Here is a 23,407-nt window from a genome sequence, read left to right on the forward strand (position 1 = left end):
GATCTCTGCATCTCAAAAATACTCTTAATAAAAAGTGGTGTTAGCTCTTTTTTTTCTAAAAGAATGCTTTGATTATTTTTCATTTTTGAAGTCTATTTTTGTCACAACATACAGAAAACAAAGATAATTTAATCTTGAGAAAATTAAAAACATACAATATGCAGAAATAAGATGAAAACAAAAGCACCTACTATGAGGGAAACGCTAATGATGGCGGATTTTGAATTAAACCCTAGAGACCTGAAAATATTGTGTTAGCACCCATTATCGAAATCAAATAATTTATTCCACAGTGACAGCCTGATTTTCTGTTTTATTTGAAAATACAAAGGAGTTCAGTTTGAACCTGAGAGTAAGTCTGTGGTTTAACCACTTTTTGGAACTTCCTGGGAAGTGTTGTTTCCTCTTCTGTGTTTCCAGATTTTTTTTAAAATGCCAGGCTCTTTCTCTTTCTAAGCAGCAAGTTATCTCACACAAGATGATCATTATAGTAGTAGAATTTCCTGGACTAGCTTTTTCTTTGTTCCAGCTTCAGTTAAAATAGTACCTGCTTTTGTCCTGTCTGCACTGCTTACACTGTGTTTTACCACGTAACTCTCCCCTACCCTAAATTCTAGTTCATTTTCCTTAATTAGACAAGTAATTTTATTTTTGATCCTCTCTTAAAATATTTGCATTTTATATGTTGCTTTGGAGTGTTGTTCCATAGAAGGGCTGCCAGGACTGCATTATTGAAAGTGAGTTCCTTATCCATGTGGATAATTATTCCACATTTAAAACAAAAAAAAAACACACCACAAAATGCAAAACAGCAGAAATATTCCAGTTATGCTTTTCTGTGTGCTTTTTGTAACAAACTTCCTTAGCTTTTAAGAAAAGATGGTATAAAAAAATAACTCATTTTGGCACTTGCACTTACAGCCAGCTTGGGAATTGCATCCCACATCGTTGTGACTATTGAGGCTTCTGATGATGCTCATGGCGTCTTTGAGTTCAGTACTGAGTCACTCTCGGTAAATGGAACTGAGCCTGAAGATGGAGATAGCAATATTATGTTGCAGGTTAGAAAGTTTTGGGTCTCATATTGCTATGCAATCCTCTTTTATGTCTATTTTACAGAGCATTCTGCAATATTTTTATAATAGGTCTACAGCATTTTAACTTAACTTTATCATGTACATTTGTCTTGACATTTTATACTTCACTTTCTAAAGTGTATCTTTCAGCTTAAAACTAAAATGTTTTATATAAGTTTAAATTTACTTCTACTTGTTTACATTTGAGGTATGAATATTTTAAAGTAAGTGCTGATGACACAACAAATACAGCAAAGCTAAGATGATAAAGATTACACTGTTTTTAAAATTAGTTTATTTTTAACTCATCATGTCAATGACTTTGCACTGTATATAATGGAGGGGCTGGATTGTGTGCAGCTTGCAGTTGGCAATGACATGCTTAAGATCCTCCGGGTAAGGATTAAGGGACATGGAAATAAGTTATAACAATAAGATGAAGTTGTTGTGGGAGTCTGCTATAGACCACCCAGCCAGGAGGACAACATTGCCAAATTATTCTATAATGAACTAAGGGATATCTCTAGGTCATCTGCCCTTGTCCCTGTGGGTGACTTCAACTTCCCAGATGTTAGCTGGGAATACCATACAGCCAATACAAACAGGTACTGGAAATTCCTGAGGCACGTTAACAATAACTTGTTGGTACAGTTACTCTGGAAGCTGACTAAGAAAGGTGCCCTCCAGATTTGTTGCTTGTAAACAGTGAGGGTCTTGTGGGTGAAGTGGTGATTGGAGGCTGTCCTGGCCATAGTGACCATGAGATGGCTGAGTTTAAAATCTTTGGTAATAGGAGGAAAACTGCCAGCAAAAGTTCAGCCCTAGCTATGGAGACAGCAGACTTCAGACTACTCAGTGAACTAGTTTGTGAGGTCCCCTTGGAACCTGCTTTTGAAGGTATTGGAGTCCATCAGTGCTGGTTAGTTAAGTAACACCTCTTAAGAGCACAGGAACAGGCAATTCCAAAGAGTCAGAAGTTGAGCAAGCTGGGCAGAAGGCCAGCTTGGCTGAGCAGGGATCTTATTCTAGAATTTAGGCGAAAAAGGAAAATCTGTGGGCATTGGAAGCAAGGTCAGTTGAACAAGGACTACAGAGGTGATGTTCACTCAGAGTTGAAGCTGGCCAGTACTGTGGGGACAACAAAAAGTGCTTTTTTTAAAGTATGCTAACAGCAAAAGGAGGAGCAGAGAAAACATTGATCCATTACTTGTTGAGGTTGGTAACCTCACAAATAAGTACGCCAATAAAGCAGAGGTTAATGCCTTCTTTGCCTCTGTCTTTAACACCAATGATGGGCTCGGGGACACCCAAAGCTCTGAATTTCAGGACTGTGATGATGATAAACTCCCAGCCAACTTTGAACTTGTGCAGGATTTGCTGCTCCAGCTGGATGCATATAAGTCTATGGGGTCCAGTGGGATTAATCCCAAAGTACAGAAAGAGCTGGCTGATGTCATTGCAAGACCTCTCTCAATAATTTTTCAATAGTCTTGGAGTCTGGAGAGGTCACAGTTGACTGGAATTAAGTTAAACGAGGAAGTGCTGGATTCTGCACCTGGCAAGGGGCAATGCTGGCTGTACGGACAGGCCTGGGGACAAGAGGCTGAAGAGCAGCCCCATGGAAAGGGATCTGGGGGTTTTGCTTGACAGCAAGAGAAATATGAACCAGCAGTGTGCCTTAGCAGCCAAAATGGTCAACTGTGTTCTGGAGCATAAGGCACAGCAATGCTGGATGGTCAAGGGAAGGGATTGTCCTGCTCTGCTCTGTGCTGGTGAAGCCTCACCTCTAGCACTGTGTGTGCTACAATATATGAAGGACATAAACTATTAGAGAGCATCCAAAGGAGGGCTACTATGGTGGTGAAGGGTCTAGAGGGCAAGAAGTATGAGGAGCGGCTGAGGTCCCTGGGTTTGTTCAGCCCAGAGCAGAGCAGGCCGAGGGCAGGCCTCATGGCGGCCTGCAGCTCCCTCACGAGGGGAGCGGAGGGGCAGGCGCTGAGCTCTGCTCTCTGGGGACAGCGACAGGACCCGAGGGAACGGCATGGGGCTGGGACAGGGGAGGGTCAGGCTGGGGGTTAGGGAAAGGTTCTGCACCCAGAGGTGGTCGGGCACTGGGACAGGCTCCCCAGGGACATGGTCACAGCACTGAGCTGCCAGAGTTCAAGAAGCATTTGGACTACTCTGTCAGACATGCGATTTGATTTTGGGTGGTCCTGTGTGGAGTCAGGTGTTGGACCTGATAATCCCTGTGGATCTTTTGTAACTCAGGATATTCTGTGATTCTGTGACTTTGCTGTATGCCATTTTACACTTTTATGTTCTTCTTTCTTATAGTACAAAGAAATACATAAATCTTTGTGTTTTCCACTTAGGTTGTGAGAACTCATGGGGCCCTGTCTGAGGTGACTCTGTATTGGGTCATAGTCTGTGATCTTACAGAAGACCTGGTCTCTGCATATGGGAATGTAACATTTGATGTTGGCCAAGTGAGAGCAAATATTACCATACAAGTTTCTCCTGACAACGTGCCTGAACTGGATCAGGTGTTTTCAGTTTTGATCATCAATGTGTCCGGTGGTCGTCTTGGAAATCACACTAATGCAACATTAACAGTTTTAGCTAATGATGATCCATATGGACTGTTCATCTTTTCTGAGAGAAACAGACCAATAAAAGTTGAGGAAGAAACAAAAAATATCTCCCTGACAATAGTAAGGCTTGGTGGTCTTCTTGGTACAGTAGTGGTTACATACAGAACTTTAGGTGATGATGAAAAGTCACCCTTTCTTCCACCTGATGTTGTTAGAGCAATACAAGGAGAAGATTATATACCCATTACTGGTTATGTGATCTTCGCAGCCAATGAAAGCGAAGCCACAATATCTTTGCCTATTTTGGATGATTATGATCCTGAGAGGTCAGAATCTGTTTTTGTGGAGCTAAACAATACTGTTTTGATCGACAAAGTACAGGATCGGCCAAGTAAGTGTCTTTCATATGTAAACCAAAAGCTTAAATATGTAGGCTAATATTTATATTTAATAGGATAAAATGCAGCAATTGAAATTACAGTAAAATTTTACCTCTGCCTAACTCTGTATAGTTAAGAATCCTGTAAGTTATATGTCAGAGTATCTCACATTAAGTATGAAGATTCTGTGTGTCAGCATATATTTCCTTTACCACAAAATTTTGTCAGGGGTGGACATTTCTTTCTCCCTTCTGCATCTGCTTTATCCCAGGTGTTTTAGGCCAACTGTATTACTGTATTGGTTTTGTGTGCTAATACCTGCTCACCTGTTGTTTCTGTAAAGCACAATGATAGGAAATAAGCTAGTTGCACTTACTGAAAGCGAAAAAAGCCTTTTAAACATTAAGTGGTGTAGAATTGCAGCTTCATGCTGGCTTTTTAGCGTAGAGGATGTTTGCCCGATCAGATAAATTCAGGTCATTACAGCCTTATTTATGCTTAAGAGCTTCTTGGCATGCCTAATTTCCCTTCCCTCTCCCCCATGACTCTCCCACATTAATCTTGATTTTTAAGGGAAACACTACAAAAAATTCTACTGGGAAACTGAAAGGTTACTTATAGTTCATCATTGCTAGTGTAAAATTCTATTGTCCTATGGACAAATAAGTAAGTAATTTTGCTAGTACCTCACCTCTTCAAAGAACTGGTGTTTTGTATGCTCCACAGCAGGGTAGAATAATAAGTTAGTAAGAATGTGGATTTTCTGACATAATATAATTCAAACATCAAAAATATGCTTGTGCAGTTTGTAGTTATATTTTGTCCAAATCTAAAATGAAAATTTTATTGAAAGCTAGTAGTGGCCATCCACTAAACTCAGGTGTATGTATATGAACAGTATAGCCATATATAGGAGGCATTTCAGGCTTGCTCTAAGAGGTTTTTTTTATATTTCAGTTGTAAATTCTCCTCGTCTTGGATCAGTGGGTGAGACTATAGCTCATGTAATTATCAATGCCAATGATGATGCTTTTGGAACACTTCAGCTTTCAGCTTCAGCTGTGCGAGTTGCTGAAAATTATGTTGGACCAATCATTAACGTGACCAGAACTGGGGGAATTTTTGCAGATGTTTCTGTGAAATTCAAAGCTATGCCAATAACTGCAACAGCTGGTAAGAAATCAAAATAGCAGAAATACACATTCTGTGTTAAACCAGAAAGAGCATACTGTATGCTTCGAGTAACCAAAGCAAGCAAGTGTGTATTGAATGCAGTCTAGTAAAACAAGTAGAAAAAATACCAAAGTGTGAGATACTTACTGAGTGTACTTAGGAGACAGGAATTCAGGTCCTATAGAAGAGACCTTACATCAAATTTAAAAAAACTCAGAGATATCATCACTGAAGAATCTAGCAAGAAAACTAAGGAAAGGAATTGGCTGTTTGTTTCCCTGGTGGCCACTCACTTTCTCAAAAAAATAAAATAAAATAAAAAATCCTGTAGTAGTATATATAGCTAGTACTTAGTCCTTTGTACATATTTCAACCTACCATACATGGCTTATTTGAGTTTCTTGGAGGGAAATTGAGAGCTGGTGACTCCTCTGTGAAACAGACAAATGTTAAGCACAATTCAAGAAGACTTTTACTTTGCAAATGAAAGGTAAAGCTCTCAGGTGATCCCTGAAAAGCTCCACGAGGGAAGGAGTGACCTTATGTCCTTTAGTAAAATCTCCTTTGAAAAAGGTACTTCTGTTTCATTTTATCTCTTGGAAAGCCAGACAACTATCAGAAATCAAATATAGAAATGTCACAGTTGTGTGATCTTCTCAATGGAAGATAATAATGGACCTTTTGTAATTGCTTCTTGGACTGACAGTGTAAACTCTGTTTTGGCCAAGATGAGATTTATTTTCATCCATCCAGATATCTGTTGTGGTTTAACCCGGCTGGCAGCTAAACACCACACAGCCGTTCGCTCACCCTCCCCCCTCCCTCTCTGGGATGGGGGAGAGAAACGGGAAAGTGAAGCCTGTGAGTTGAGATAAAGACAGTTTATTAAGACAGGAAAATAATAATAACAATAATAATAATAATAGTGATAATGGTAATAGTATTAACAATAATAATGTGTAAGAAAACAAGTGATGCACAATGCAATTGCTCACCACCCGCTGACCGATGCCCAGCCTATTCCCGAGCAGCCGGCCCCCCACCCCGGCCAGCCACCCCTATATATTGTTTAGCATGACGTCAGATGGTATGGAATACCCCTTTGGCCAGTTTGGGTCAGCTGTCCTGGGTCTGTCCCCTCCCAGCTCCTGCTGCACCCCCAGCCTGCTCGCTGGCAGGACAGAGCAAGAAGCCGAAAAGTCCTTGGCCTGGTGTAAACACTGCTCTGCAACAATTAAAACATCAGCATGTTATCAGCGCTCTTCTCATCCTAATCCAAAACATAGCACCCTACCAGCTACTATGAGCTGCTTAACTCTGTCCTAACTGGAACCAGGACAACTATCTACACTTTTTAAAGTATATGTACACATACACATAAATACAGTTAATATTTTTTATGTATATGTACATATATCTAATATGTACATGCACACATGGTGACTTTTGAACTGACATATACACAGAGCTACAAATAACACTTTCTTGTTGTCAGGGATGGAAAAAAAGAAAGAAAGAAAATATATATATAACAAAAAAATAACAACATAAAATAACAAAATAAAAAATAATAATAAGAAAAGCCATGTGAAGTAAACACTCTCTAGTATGCAAACCAGCCAAGCACCCTCAGAAGGTATTTTCCAGGAGGTTTGTAAAGGACAGGATGAATTGTTAATAGGAAGGTAGGGTTTACCTCTGATCTCTGCCAAGGAACGAATGTGATAGTGCCACTGCTATTAGAAAAATCGGTAACAGAGTAATTAATGCCAGTGGAATCAACCTGTGAGATAATGTACTTTATATACACATAGTCTAGGGCTCCCCTTGTACGCTCCACAACACAGGATATAGTGGAACCTTCATCAGCAGTCTGGAAGAAAGCAAAAATTTGGAACGTTTATTACTGTCAAAGTAAATCAAGGCAATTTCATTAAATAACATGAAAATATTTAATGCCAGACAAATGTTCAAGTAAAAAATTGCTGTCATGTTACTTTCAGCTCTTTTGGAGTGTTAGGAAGCTGAAACTGACCTTGATGCCAATCAGAACAATCCTAGTGGAATCTGCAAAAGTCTGATGCCTCCCTGAGGACTATTAAGGTAACAAATAACAATACACTGCAGTTCGTCCTGGACACAACCCCTTTCCTAAAACTATGCGTCAGAGACAGAATCAATATGCTTGAAATGTACCTGTCGAAAGCAAATGAAACTATTGCTTTATAATAACGTCAATATTGTAATTTTCCTTAGCAATAATTTAAAGAAAGATTTGGATCAGCACTTTCTCTAACCAGACACACTATGGATAGAAATAAACTATACCATCATCATTCAGAAAAACAGATTTTTCTCTTCTACTGTCCTCCTTACAATTCTGTATCTTCACAGATAACATGACTTCTGCAGCGACAACTTCACGTCTCTGGAATGAAGCTTTAATTGGTACTGACCTTCTATTTTAGAAAATAACGTTCATAAAATTAACATAGAAAATAATTTTATCTGAAAGTTATTGGAAAGGTTAAAGCTATCTTATGCATTAGATAAATTTCAGGGCTGCTTTGTAAGAAAGCATAGATACTGTGTGTGACTTCAGCTGCCTAGTAGACAGATATGCACAGTTAAACTACTGGTAAAAAAATGCTGTGTTCCTGCATCACCACTAAGAGCTCTAATACTTCCCTGGTGAAATGGACATATGATAGGTGCAAAACAATTACCGTGCCATATAATTATTTTTTTTCTTCATGGTTGGCTGATGATCTGTGGCATCACAGCGTATCAGAGGTACTTGAACCTGAAGGAATCTATTATCATAGCATATGGTAGGCACACAATAAGCAAACTGAACCAAACTGAAAACTAGTATCACTCAGGCAAGACAGTTATTTTAAAAACATCATAAGCACTTTGATTAAAAAAGAATGTAATTAAAGCTCATAAGAGTTCCCAAATGAAAACTATATTAAATTTTTTTTTCCACAAAATAATCCAATACCAGTAGAGATAGCTATCATGTTATTCCCCCTTATAATTGATTAAAGAAGTAAAGAATGATTTATGTTTATTTCAAGCCTCCTCAAAAAGTAGCAAGTTTACACTCTGCATATAGAATGGATACCACTGAAAAAAGATTTCATCTGTTAAAACTAAAACAACAAAAAAAACCACTACTAAATCAACCAACTGACATCAAACATATGCAAATTATAACTTAGTTTATGACAGCAAATGAAGGTGGAAAAATCCATAACACTTTGTCATTGCATGATCTCTAGTAAAATTATCTCAAACACATCATGTGACACAGAAAACTAAAATAAAAATCTTTGCAATAATCCATTCTCAAAAAAAAACCAGAGAAGTAAATCTTACATTTTAACTGGTAACTCAAATGTAACAGAAGTGAAGGTAAAATATTTTTCTAGAAAAAAAAAATTAAGCCTTAGTCTTCAGTTTATATAGTAAACTAAATTTTCTTAACCATTTTTTTCTTTAGTTTTTTAAAATTATATAGTAAATCCCAGTGGAACTGAGGTTGTATTAACAGAACATATGCATCTCCAAATCCTAGGAAAACTTTGCTTAACCACAAAAGCAAACACTGCAAAATCTAGGGTTTGTTCAGGTCACTTGGTCCTGCCATTTAGCTTTCTGTGCCTGAAATATCACCTACAATTTCCATTATGACCACCTTACCTCAGGGATACATGCTCCAGTGAAGCCAAATAAACCATTAGCATTATCACTTTTCTGTATTCTTAATCTTGCTGTGGTGTTTTCTTGTGAAATTCGAGCTCCACCACGCACAGAAATGAGCTTTAGTATGAATAATTCTTCTCCTTCTTCCTCTTTGTCATCCTTTGCAGACACGATGAATGATTTATTGGTCTCTCCTTGCCAATACTCCAAATACCCAGAGACAGGGTGGACATCACTTTTTGCAGGAGTTGCATGAAGTTCATAGATCTCTGCTCGTGTCAACTTACGCTCATAAAGCCTTACATCCTGCATTAACCCTGTGTACCTACTGCTGCCGTTGATTCCTGCTCCAATTCTTACTATTCCTGGACCTGAGAAGGAAATTATAATTTTTTCTCATGTTATTGTATTTGTATGAAACAGTCAGCAACTGACTACCTGTTTTTCTTAAAAACCAATGGTAAACTGTTCATTGTCCCTGGATGAGGAATCATATTGATCTTGAGATCCAAAATCAGGAGGTTCCTTGAGCCTCATCTCAATGTTACAGGTAAGTCCTCACAGGCCAAACAATTCCATCCTATGCTGTCCAAGTTTTTCATCCTATTAGTTCTAGCAGCACATTATCATCATCCCTCATTTTTATAAGTCTTAGAGACTTGAGGCTCCCTCTTTCCTCCACAGATTTTCAGAGCAGAACTGCAACCCCTTTTAGCCCTTGTTTTGCTGAACAAATCCTACTTTGTTTCCCTCTGCTAGGGCAGCTGATCCATTCTGATGATACTCATGATTACTGCATTAACCCTTCTGGACATCCATTTCATCCACCACACTGTAATTCCATGCAAATTCCAAACTCTTTTTACAACAGCATTTATATTTCTCTGTCTCCAAACTATAGGATCACAGCTGCCTCATATTCATTCCTACTCTATCCTATTCTGTGCCATGCTATGCTCTTGTGCTAAAACACACACATCAGCTGTTTTCAGTTGCCTTTCAGAAAACGAAAGAAAACAAACAAACAAAAAAAGCTGTGCTCTTCAGTGTATTGTCATACATATGACACTGAGTGGCAGTTGTAGAGATGAGCAACCACAGGAACTGATAAAAGTCCCAGGGCACAAAGTGGAGGATGCTGAGAAAAACTGGGCTGCTATGCACACCACTGTGTATTACCCAACATTCAACGGAGAGAGATGACATACTTGCCTTACTATTGCATTATCCCCAGACACACGCCATCCCCACTAATAAAGAAAATTTACAGCACAGACATATCCTTCTAGCAATAAAAGCATCATTGCATTTCACATATATTTGTTCTAGAAACCGAGGGAGGGAAAAAAAAAAAACCTCTCAGCCTCTCAGCTTAGCTACAGTACTGCAAGTGTGATGGAAATTACTAATTGCAGAAGTACTATTCTTTTTACAAATGGAAAATTTGATTTCTTAAACTTCAACCTGGAATTTTAAAAGCAGAAATAAAATAGTACACCATACAATTAATAGTCCTCTACTCTCACTCAACATCGCAGCAGTTTGAATTTTTTAGAACATTCACACAATTTCCATAGGCTTTCTGAAAATCCTCAAAGAATTCTTATCCATTCCTTTCAATTAACTTAACAGATATAATCATTTCAGTGTATTTCTTCCACCTTTGAAGTGGCTAGACTATGCATTTCAGAGCTTTATATACGGAGAAAAATAGCAAAGGCTCACCATCAAGAATTGCTTCTCCTTTTAGACTCTTCATTCCTCCCAGAACTAGAATTCCATCAACGTAAAATTCAATTATACTTTCATCCAGAGTAATCAGAACGTGAAGCCAAGTATTCTCATCCAGGTATTTCATGACTGATGTTTTAGCCATGTATGTCATATTGGACCCTAATGCTGTATAATGAAGCACTACAGAAACATGAGAATCATTTGTCTGAATTTTCACACCATAATATAAAGTCCCATTATCGTTATCCTTTTCAACTATATAGCCATCTGTACTGACATTAGGAATTAACCAAGCTGAAAATGTAAAATTGGTTACTGCATTATTTCCATTGTTATGGGTATTCAGGACCGATAATGCCAAATGCATCCTCTTTTCCACTGAAATACAGAGCGTCTGTTCCACTGTGATGGCGCCTCATGTGGGGCTGTGATTGTACTGAGCTTGGGAATGATCCAAGCAACAAGAAATCTACCATTGATGGCAGTCCAGCTTGGAAGGTACTAGACAGTATTTCCCAACCTAGTCGGACAACACCAAAGGTGCCTTGCTGTCTCCAGATGGTGAAGTCCGTAATATAGGAAAGGTCATCTTCAGAAAGAGTATCTTCCACTATCTCTCTGTCCTGGCTCTCTGGATCTATAACAAACACTCCAAAAGGGTCATCATTGAAAGGGATCATGACAGTTACAGTAGGACTGGTTTCAGATAACTGACCACCAGGACCAGGAGACCCACCTGCGTAATAGAAGTTAGAGTAAAAGTTAATGATTAAACAACACACTCAGAAAAAAGTTTCAAAGTACTTTTTTTTTTTTTTAATAAAACAAGTTTCTAAAAAAACCTCAAACCCTCCTTTAAGATCCTCTGGACTTATAGCAAATGATCTAACTTGAAAATTACATAGGTTAATTGTATTATTCTTAAAACACTGTGCTGATGTAATTTCAGTAGAAAACAAACCCACATGCTATTTTTCAGCTGTAAAACACACAGATGTCTTTCAGGTGAAACATGACAAGGTCCATCTTTTCTTAATTAGCCAATAAGGTAGGTTACCTTTGATTCGTTTGATAAGCATGGGGGCCAAATTCAATTCTTGTATTGCTCAAAGACTTACAGGAATAGAGAATGGCAAAATCTTGCCTGTTGCCTCTGATACAGAAGTACATACACCTTGCAGAAACAGTAACCAGTTGTGTGTTAAAACTGCTGCCCAGTCCTGGTGTTAGTCATCTATCTTTGCACAGTAAGAATTCATGATATGAAGATCATGTTGTGAATGGAGAATCTCCGTGTTCAAAGTGTACAGTGATCTACCTGTTATAAGCAGGAAATCTTTTGTACATCCGTATGGACTTCACTTACAGGAAAGGCCAACACACATTTTCACTTGTATCAGAGCACAGAAGACCATGAATAGTACTAAAGTGGAATTAATCCAGATTAGGAAATGTGTCCAGTAGCAATTTAAAGTTGTAATTTAAGTCATGTGAAGTGGTAACTACAAGTATTTTACCTCCTCTAGGGAAACAAACAAACAAAAAAGCAACCTCTATTATGGTAGACACACATAACCTTTAATACCTTTGTTATTTCTTTGTTAGTATCTTTGTTTTATATTTTGTGCATGGAGATCTATGTATCTGAAATTCAGAACTCTTGGTTTTTGAAATGAAACTTCTGAACTTTAAGAAGTTTAATTTCAAAAACCAAGAGGCATCCCTTTTAAAGTTCAGATCACCAAAATGTGTTTAACAGTAATTCGGGAACTGAGTAACTCTCTATATATGGAAATCAAGATTAAATGAAAAATAAGACCTAAAACCTTACCAGAAAAGCATAGGATATCAAGACATGATTCAAAGCAATGCTCTTTCTAGTGTTGGTTTCTTTTTGATTGATTAAACATAACTCTTTTCTACCAGATATGAAGGAAATGGTGATATGGAAGACAATACCTGAAGCATTCACCAACTTTAGAATGTAAAATTCATTGAATTCAGGAATTCTATCTGAAATGGCACGTAGTGTTATTGACTTCGACCTTTCACCATCCATGAAGCACACAGTCCCATAAGTTTCATAGAATTCTTCTCCTGGCTTCAGTGCAGAGTTATTATCAAACAACTGCCAGGTCAAAGAAACATTGCCGAAGTGTCCTCTGTGTCTCAAAATCCTGTTCAGTGATACAGAAAGAATGAGAGTCCTGGCAGGCATGCATCAGCGTTGAGTAGAAAAGGAAAATGTGGAGACTCCTTTTACTGTAATCTTCCTTACAGTAAGAAGTAATATACTATGTAATATAAAGTAAAATGCTAATATACTACAACTGTTCCATGAAGCCTTCCTTTTAAAGGCAACCACTTTTGCAGTACAATTCTACTCCCGGAATACGTACTTTAGAAAACAGAAGTAGCATACGCAGGTCCATGCAGAATACTACTGTGAAGCTACACATCACTGTGTCTTGTAATTCCAATTTATAATAATAAATATGAATGCATAATAGTTCAGAAAGTTAACATTAAAAATTAATATACTTGGACACTCTTAGACAGGAAAGAGAATCATCTACATTTAACCACAAACGTTTCTCCTTTCAGTCATCAAGTCTACTTAAACTTTTTCTTACACTTGTATTAAATTAGAATTACATTCTACGGCTTTCAGAAATCTACTGTTATTTGTGATTAAGAACGTAGTAAATGAAAAGATTTTTTTTTTTTTGGTAACTATCTGCTAACACAATTACACTAATTTCAAAAAGGCACTACAAATAAAAAGTGACCCATACAGTGCCTTTATTAAGAGTGCGCTTACATACAGGAAGTTTGCTTCTGTCGGTTTGCACGGTGACATAAAATGCCTTATAAATAGATTATATCAGGTTGAAGAATTAGTTCAGCTAAACTAGTCCAGCCACAGCAACACATTTATGTTGTTTCTGCTTCCAAAGGTTTTTCTTCTGTGGCGTTAACCAGGGTGCTCTATCCCAGCTGTGTAGCGCTGCTGCACTAACTCCAATTACCTCATTAAAACCTCTGTGTTTTCGGTGGTTTGGTTACATGCTACTTTGACCACTTTTTTATATGCTACACAACTGTCAAAGTAGTGACAGTATGGAAGAGACAGATCCCTAGTAAATATATTTTATCAATGATGACTGAGCAGGTTCCTCAGATGTTGGAGATCTTGGTATCCTATAATTCCATAAAGCACCTGTATATAAGCATGTTTACATCAAAACAATATTCTTAACACCACCAAATCCACAAAAATTATCCTGCAGATTAGACTATAAAGGACAAAAAAACAACAAAGCCCAAAACAGTGAACAGCACAACAACAAACACACAATGAACTTAATATCCTCTTTTCTTGAGACTATTCATATTTCAGATGTATTGACACAAGCATAAAGAACCAATTCACAGCCATAAGCATCTGCTTCAAGGCTTTAAAACAAACAGACAAAAAAAAAAGGATGATTTTTTAAATGCAAGAAGAACCTCTTCCCTAACTATTTGCACTATCGCATTTATTGTGACCTAACTTCTCTTTACAGCCTGTCTCAAGATTTCTTAACGAAAAATCATTTTTTCATCCAATTAAAACCCCATAGTAAATTTATGAAATGAATGTAACAAGGCGAGATGCCAAGTGCATTCAATTTTTAACCCTGCTAATTCTTCAATATATCATGGTGGCACAAAGGAAAATACTTTCAAAGGTCAGACTAATGAAGAGTGTCACATCCGGACTTTAAGTATAGATTTCAATCTGTAATTAACAGATAAAAGAAAAAAAAAAATACAAAAACAGAAAGAAAGAATACAGTAGTTTGCAGTTGAAAATTTCAAAGATGGGTACAAAAAGCCACCTAGTGCCACACAGTTTTATTTAGCTATTTGTTGAGTGGTTTTTTTTCTTTTTCTGTCAGCCTAGGTTATATTGTGCTCAATCATTCAGATTTTTCTGTATCTACAGGTTCCTGAGATTATAACAGAACATCAATGCTGAAGTCTTATTTAGTTACATTTCAACATGAGCTTCTGTGCACTTTTTAATATTTACTGTGTACTCCATAGTATTACAGGTGATGTCTTCAACACATTACAAATCATTTAATCCAAAATTTTGTAAAACTGTTTTTCTATAGTGCACTTCTATCAATGCACACTTGTGCATTTGATTTAATCAAAGTGCTATTTATAAAGTACCACATACACCAGTTCCAAAAGAGTGCAAAGATATTCTTTAAACGTTACTTACCAAAAAATGTTACTTTTGCCTTCTTCAACTGGCTTCTCTAAAGGTTCCAAAGAGAAAATTCCATTAGGATCATCATTTGCTTCAATAATAACTGTTGCCATTCCAGCCTTAAAGATAACTGTATCTCCTAAAAAAGAGGACAATTATTATTACTAAAATTGGAATCAGAAATGTAGGTAACTCTAAATCCAATTATGTTTTCTACTCACTACAATTGCTTTTATACAAAGAAAAGGACAATTATAAAAGTCAGTGAAAAACAGAATTTGAGGTATTCAGCAGCAGGCAAATCAGAGTAAAAGTATTTAAGTAGTGTACCATCCAGAGAGCAAGACGTAAGATTTTCAGGAAAAATGACATGAACTGAGAAGATGTGATTCTTACTACACAGTATCCTTGCATGTAGTTGTTATGTGAGGTAACATTTTCTGTTTGATCATCTGGACAAGTCAAAAGAATAAGATATTCAGAGGTACAGAATAAAAGAGTAAGGTATTCAGAGAGCCCCGACCTTCTTTAGACCTAGAAGAAAAGTATTGCATTTAAACTAAATACAAGCTATGAGCAATGTCTAAGAGTTTATTCACTCCCATATCAAAGAATATCTAAAAGGAAGAAACATAAGATTCTTATTATGTAGATGGGAAGCTAGCAGGATTTCAGTGTGCATATTAGTACAGGTAAATATTAAGGGATGTTAATTCTAACTCCATTGCATTGTCCATAGATGAACATAATGTGTCCACACCCACCCCATTTTTTGTCTTCTTTGAAAGTGTCCGACTAAATTTTGTTCCACGTTAAACAATGTGCTTATTCCTCTAACTTCATATACCTCTATTTGTATTTTCTCTCAGGAACAACAGTCCCCAAAAAAATTTCAGAACAGTCAAGGCCACTGTATGTAACCAATCATAGAAAGAAAACCAACTTTTGCTTTCAGGAATATGTATAGAAATATTCTTTATTCTTAGTGATTCTAGAATGGCTGTAAAACTATATGATGCTCATTTTAGAGGAAAAAGGAGGCTATGGATACCCATTCCCCATGTGCTAGGAGAAAAGCCATGATATGTTCCCAATGGGGTAGTATTGGGAGCTACCAGTAGATCCTGAAGAAAGTTATTAAAGTAGAAAGAGACAACAAAAGAGAAAACTTATGAAGGAAGAAGAATGGTTTTGTCTAATCCTTTCCCTAGTCTGATATTTTATAAGAGACCTGGGTACTACAGTGAATACCAGCCGACCTTGGGAAATAGCTTAGCTGCCTTATACTCAAATTACTGCTTTCCCTGTCAACCTCTGGCTGCCTGCTACCAATGTTCAGGGAAGGATTCAACTCAAGATCAATGCTGCCTTGTGAGAACCTCACAGGCCAGCCGCAGGGTGTCCACTGTAGCATGACCTCAATCACTTCAGTCTTATCGACTGCTAAAGACTAAGACCATCAGAGACTGTAATGAGAACTAAGATGCTTAGCGTGCTTACAGATGAAGAAATCTAATTTTAGGTTTCCTAATCTTGAATTGAATACCTGGTAGGTATTTTACTTTGAGAACGTGTCACACAATCTGAAGGTATAGTCTGATGGTTAATTGCCATCATCTTTCTTTGCTTTATTAAATTACAGCCCCTCAGGTTTCAATGGCTGATTCAATACAGCTTTGCTTTGCATTGCAAAGATTTGCAGCAGATTCAGAGCCTGTTATTACCTCTCAACTAGAGAACAGTAAAAAATGAAGGGCAGTAAATTAAAATTTGATAACACAATTGCAAATGACTCTCCCACAACACCATGAGTTTTGTTGGAGCTAGGTGTGGGGAGGGTCTTTATTAAATACTTAGGGCTCTGGAAAAATTATGAATTTCTTATACTTCACTTTTATTTTCTCATGTATATTACATAACAGTGATAATTTATTCTAAAAGATATGTATTTCAAAAACGTGAGGAATGGGCTGAATAATTTTGGTCATTCCTTTTTAAGTGTAAACTTTGAAAAATAAATAAATAAACAAAAATACGTTATTTCTAAGGTAATAAATCCTTTCTTTAGAGGTGGTCCCCTGGGTAAATTGTGACATATATTTTTCTGCAAATTAAGCCTTTTAAAACTATAGTCTCAGAGTGAAAAAAATGTATGCATACTTTTCGCTACTAATAAAATAGAGCAATTACATACCCTTCCTCCAAAATATGGCAGTTCTGTTTGTTTTTACAAAAATCATGTAGTTTTGTAATACACTCTGGAGCATGAAAAAAATAACTAAAAGAATACCTCTTTTCCTAAGACTGTTGGGTACTAAATTTTGTTTTTTTTTTTTTTGCTTTGTGTTTTTGTATTGAAGTCCATCTAATTTGGAGCATTTATATTTGAAAAGGGACTTTCACTCCAGTTGTTTTTGCAGGCAAAGTATCAACTCTATCATTTGATTTTTGTTTCCAATAAAATAATTAAGGATGAAAATTCAAACACAGTATGCATTTATTGTATAAAAATCTTGAAGCAAACATTATTCGTATAATTCTTGGCATTTAAATATTGCTTTATGATAAGACCAAGATACTAAGAAATTGCCAGCAAAAAAAAAAAAAAAAAAAAGGAAGACTTACCTGTAGAATTGAAAAGGATAATATAAAATGTTTCATCAGTTTCAGGGGTATCATCATCGTTGATATACACAGATAAATTCTGCTCCCTTTCTCCAACATCAAACAAAATGACACTGTTCTTTCCACTGGGAACAAAGTCTCCCTCTTCAGCTGTTGCATCTCCATTAACAGTAATATACTGGACAACAACAGCGACATCAGCAGATCCATTCCTTAGGACTGTAAAGTTTGCAACACTTCCTTCTTGAACACTCACTGTCACAGGTTCTGAAAATACAAAAGCAACAAATCTGTCTGAGTTCAAGCCTGAGTTGCTTGCATTTGCTCTGTTTTCTTAATTCTCTCTAGTAGGATCTTCCTCTTCAATGAAACAATAAGATGTATGTGATAAAGGTAGGAAATAATTCAGGTACGAGAGAATATTTTGTACCTTGCCTCCTAACTGATCTCAACATCAACAAAGAGAAAAATGACACACACAAAAAAATGGGAAGGTTCTGAAGGAAACAAATATAAATTAAATACAAAAAAAAAAAAAAGTTTGGGGAGCTTTTCCACTTGCTCTTTTGGGATTACGATTTCGCAATGATCTGGTTTGTGAAAAAAATCCGTTTTAGGTAGTGTATGTATTCCACATTTATAAACAATAATATCTAACCTGCAAAATAAATGGGATCATCATTCTTTGTTATTTGTAAAATTGCAGTGGTTACATTGCCCAGCCTGGCTCCACCGGTAGCATTGAATAAACTGATGGTGAATACTTCCTCCTCTTCAGGCACCTGAAAGTATTAAGACATTAATTTCTAGCATACAAAACACTGAAGAATTTAAAATGAAAAGTTAGGGGGATTAATAAGCCAGAGATTTCTGAGTGTTGTTTTTATTTGTCAGTCCTTATGTGTCTCAAGAGGGATGATAATTCATACAGTTATACAGAAATTATCATCCATCTACAGTTTTTGTAAGTAAGTCCCTTCCTCTTTATCTTGCACAGATGACCCAAAAGTTACCTTCCAGTTTTATGTTTCTGATACATGTAGTTTTTTTTACAGCTTTATTTATTTATCATTAGGTGTAATCTTTCTTATATTACTTCAAATTTATCAGCATATAGGATTAGGATTGAAATTAGGATTCCAGTTATCAAGATACGAGTCTCAGTCAAACTTTCCTATAACTTTACCACAGTACAATTACTCTCAGCTTCTACCTTTTTTGTTTAGAGGTATGCACAGCTTCTGAAATTTCTCTATGATTTGCAGACATTATCTCAGTTCTACCCAAGTATTTTGATATTTCCTACAAGTTATTAGGCTCTTGAGAAACACACATTCCTTTTTTCTCCTTATACTCTAATGTTTTAGTACTTACTCTTTGTCCCATATTCTCACCCCAAAACACTGTAAAAGTGTTTACCTCATCTGGCAGTGAGTAAATGGTGATATTTTTTGAAAACTCCAGATTATCAAATAAAATAGTCCCTTGCTCTGGATAGACGTCATTGGTACATGCTGGATCAACAACCCAAGACACACTAACATTTCCATAGTTTCCTTGATTTCTTACAACTCTGTAAACAGCTAAAAAACATAAACAGAGTCAGTGTGCATATTCAGAGCAACAGAAATCAAAAAGGAACATCTGAAACATCTGAAACTGAGAAAAAGGAAATACAATAATAACCAATTTCACTTCTTATGAAACCAGTAACATGTTGGAGTGCTACAGAAAAGGACACACAAAGACAGATTACTAAAGCAGTGCAAACTGCTTTAATTTCACATGTTAATTCTTGCCTGTAAAAGTAATTGATAACTGAATAGATCAATTAAAATCACCCATAGGAAGATTTAACTCTATGTTTCTCTTATATAACACCCCATTCTTCATTCTCCACAAACAGAGCTACTACCTCCACGTTGCACTTTGCACATACATCAGTACTCCATCCCTCCTGTCTGGAAAATTCTCTAGCAATCCTTTTTACTCAGTTAATCCCTCTGTTTTTCCACACCCATACTTCTCCACTTCACTCTCCGCTGCTCATCTTGCTTGGCATTGTACCAATCTGTAAAGTCCTGAGTGGAGATTTTAGTAAGAAGTCTCCTAGACTTCTGTTATCCTAGAACAGGGAAAATAAGACTTGCAGAAGCAGACAGCAGATAAAGAAGTAACTCTAATAAAAAGGAATTACCGGTATGGATGACTTCTCCTTTGCTTTCACTTATTGTTACTGTTAGTTCGTAAGGTAGAAACTGAATGATACCATGCGGATCATCATTCTTCAAAATGGTTATATTGACCATTGTGGCATTCCCCAACTTGCCTGGCATTTCACTGTAGCCACTAAGTACCACAGAATATAGCTCATCCAGCTAGAAGAGGGAAACTCAGTCAGAACAAAAATACATATTCAACATCCACATCAAAAACAAAATGGTCTATAGTCCACAGTCCCCCATCAGGCAGAAAGGGATACAAACTTAAAATGAAATCACACACATTCTACATGCAATAAACGTTTGTATAATGCTATCAAATAAAGGAAATTGTTAGAACTTTCTATCTCTAAAAGCATCAGTTTCTCCAAAAGTCTATTATTATTATAAGCAAGGACTTATTTTGTGTACTTAATTTAGAATCGCATAATTTCACAAGTAATGTTTGTAACACACTCTGAAATGTAAATTTTCTTTCCTCCAAGACTTCTTAAGATTCCTGGCTTTGTAACAGGTAAAGCAAAGATTTTTAAACCATGGACAGCATGCTAATTTAGAAAGAATTGATCAACTGGCTTTATTAATCTAATGGGACATGGTACTTTCAAAAAAGTATCAGAGAACATTAGAAAAAAATATTGCATTTATCTATCTAGAAAACAGCATTACTCTACACTGGGGAGAACTCAGTGAAACTGGCTGGTGGTTAGCAGTAAAGAAACACACATGAACTGGTTCTTCACATACAATTCAATTAAACAATGGTGTTCAGTACTACAGAATGTCATGGATGCTAAAACCTTACCTGCGTTCAAAGCGTAACTGCTTCAATTAACAGAAAGAAAATCTGAAGGCACCCAAAGATACCATCCATTACTCCAGACATCCTTGGACTGCCCACCATTGGAGGCTGGGATGGCATTCTGGAGGAAAGTGATTATATATGTCCTGCTCATGTATGTGGCTTTTGGCCACTCTTGGAGATAGAAGAGTATAAAAGGACCTCCTTATTTTTTAGTCCTGACACTACAATTCGTATGTTTTTGCCTGAGCATTTCAGCAGGATGACTTACCTAGTCTAATAATACTGCTGTAAGCAGGGAAATACTTTTATCTCAGCCTGCTGATGAACTAGTAAAAACTGGGAATGGAACTATTAAATAACCCGCTGTTTTAGTGCCTAAGTTTTACTAGATTAACTTATGTTCCTGGCTTCTGTAGTGGAGTTCAGACTTCTTATGTCTCCTTTCTTTGGAGTATGTAGGGAAAAGAAACCTGAATTTCTACAGCAGCCTATGCAATTGAAGTTGGAGTTGCTGTGATCCCCTGATTTCCTCATCATATGGTCCTCCATCCCTCCTTCAATCCATGACTGATGACCACCTGGCCCTACAAAAAGATTATTAACCTTCCTAAAACCTTTATGTTTTGTAAAGCTGGCTTTCTGACATCTTACTCCTAGATCAGCTCATTAGCAGGATCAGACAAACACAACTAACTGCTTATGCAAAATACAGCATAGGAATGTGCATGTAAAGGCAGCAAAAAATGCTGAATCACAGCAGCTAAAATTTATGTTAACATAAATGTGGTAAAATCAAACCCTTGCAAACTTCCTGATGGAATCCAGGATGGCTGATGCACAGGAAAGGGAACAAGCTACAGAAAAGCAGAAAGCAAAGAGAAAAGCAACAGACACATGCCTCAAATTGTGCAGATTTCTGGGATTACAAAACAATAGAGATATCAGAGAAATGAATATTCAGGCAAGACTGACAAGACCTGATTTGTATTGATATAAAGTGCTTTCATATGGTGCTTGACTATCTTATAGGCCTTTCAGTCACTCCTCCTCTATCTATTTCTCACACTTAAGAAAAAGAAAGCCTTCAAATGTTACAGAAAAATTGCTGGTATTTACAGGTGAAACCATCTATATTTTAGTAAGTGACAAACAAATATGTATGTGAATGCAATTTAAAGAGAGAAAAATATTAATTCTTACCTCTGGAATCCCATCCATCCTTGTCAGTAGAGTAATTATGATCTCTCTTTCACCAGGCTTAAACTCCAGAATTCCTGTGCTTCCATAAAACTCATTATTATCTCTTGGTTCTACAGTGTAGCGCAGAAACTGTCTGATGAGGCTTCCTCTAGTGCGAACAATCTGCAGCTCAACAGACTCCCCTTCCTGCAAAAAAATAAAATTAATCTTTTTCTAGCACTCTGTTAGAACTAAGTCGTCTGTAATGTTTAAGTGACGTTACTCGGATAGCTACCTTGATGCTGTAGGGACCTCTGGAAGAGGAAGAAAATTCGAACACTCCTCCAGGATCATCGTTTTCCAAAATTGTAATTTCACAAGTAGTAAACCCGTATTTCAGTATCTGATTTTCCACACTGACCCTGAGAAAGGAAGGTAAGAGGTTTTTTTCAAGTTGCAACTCTGTTTAGCAAATCCATACAGAGGAGATCAGGATATTGACAAATTTTATGAATAAATTATGAAAGCCAACAGTTACCTACAAGGATTAAAACAAGTTAAGAATGATACAACATCAGAATGTTTTATCCATTCGTAAAAAATAAATAAATAAATAAATAAAATAAATAATTGCCTCTGAAGTAACTTTTTGTTTGTTTGTTTCTGATTAGCTTTTTATAGCTAGTAACTCTGTTGTTTGTTTGTCTGTTTTTGATAACACATGCACACAACACACAGGAAAAGAAACAGAATAGTGCCAGGAAAAAAAAAAAAAAAAAAAAAGTTAGTTAAATTCAGAACTACTTTGTACTTGGATCAAGGTATAAAGGAAATTCCAAAATCACCTATGCTGAGATTACACTGAAAAGCATAAATTTCCATTATTGCTTTGTTTGTCAAAGTTTACTACTGACATAAAGAGGCAGAAATTTGACCCTCGATACCATGGATTTCATCCTCAGCTCTGTGTTAGCCTGCCTTCTGTAGATGTGGAGACTACCTGTAGGATCCCTGTCTGACTCTACAAAATGTTGGACCTGCTCTCAGTAGCTCAGACTCATTCCCCTTTCTCATTACTCCTTTAAAGCACATGCTGAATGGTGCAAGAATGAAGTACGTTGACCAAATACGCATACTTCAGATTCCTCTCAGTAAAGGATTTCTCTCTCTGGGCTTCTCCTACACCATCTTGATCGTACTCTGTGACAGGAATGGGCAGTATCTGATAACAGTAATGAACCTTGCATATTACTTGCTTGCCTTTCCTCAGAAGCAGTAATTTTCATCATTTTAAATTTCTTATATTAAAAATTCCAGAGAAGCACTATTGCAGGATGCATCAAGAATACACCTTCAGATTGATGGTCTGCATATGATTTATTACATGTAGTTTTAGGTACTTAGATTCCTTTGCATCTTTCACGTTTCCTGTCAGTATTGTATTTTTCAATGAAATCGTGGTCCTGCATACTGTACATATTTTTGTGCTTTCACTGTGCTACAACCTAGACTTTATCAAACACTATTTCATGAAGAAATGTGATCTATTATATCCAGTTTTTGAAATCAGGCCCAGAACTGTGTCCAGAAGCACGTTTTAAGTAACTGGAACCTACACACACAAAAACAACTTAGCATTGTTGTAGCACAGTC

At 36.8% G+C, this 23,407-nt stretch overlaps 1 protein-coding gene across 1 annotated transcript in view; it reads left to right on the forward strand.

Annotated features, from left to right (window-relative positions):
- The window catches only part of LOC310890894 (adhesion G-protein coupled receptor V1-like), a gene marked incomplete at its 5' end in the record, with an annotated part of 95,145 nt that overhangs the window by 15,884 nt on the left and 55,854 nt on the right, over positions 1-23,407 (forward strand). The window contains 3 exons of the mRNA XM_083853206.1: positions 922-1,061; positions 3,449-4,058; positions 5,005-5,220. Coding sequence (XP_083709332.1) covers positions 922-1,061; positions 3,449-4,058; positions 5,005-5,220 — 966 coding nt within the window. The remainder of the gene's footprint in view (positions 1-921; positions 1,062-3,448; positions 4,059-5,004; positions 5,221-23,407) is intronic.

Source organism: Anser anser, assembly GCF_964211835.1.
Source record: "Anser anser genome assembly, contig: HAP1_SCAFFOLD_111, whole genome shotgun sequence".
Classification (NCBI taxonomy): domain Eukaryota; kingdom Metazoa; phylum Chordata; class Aves; order Anseriformes; family Anatidae; genus Anser; species Anser anser.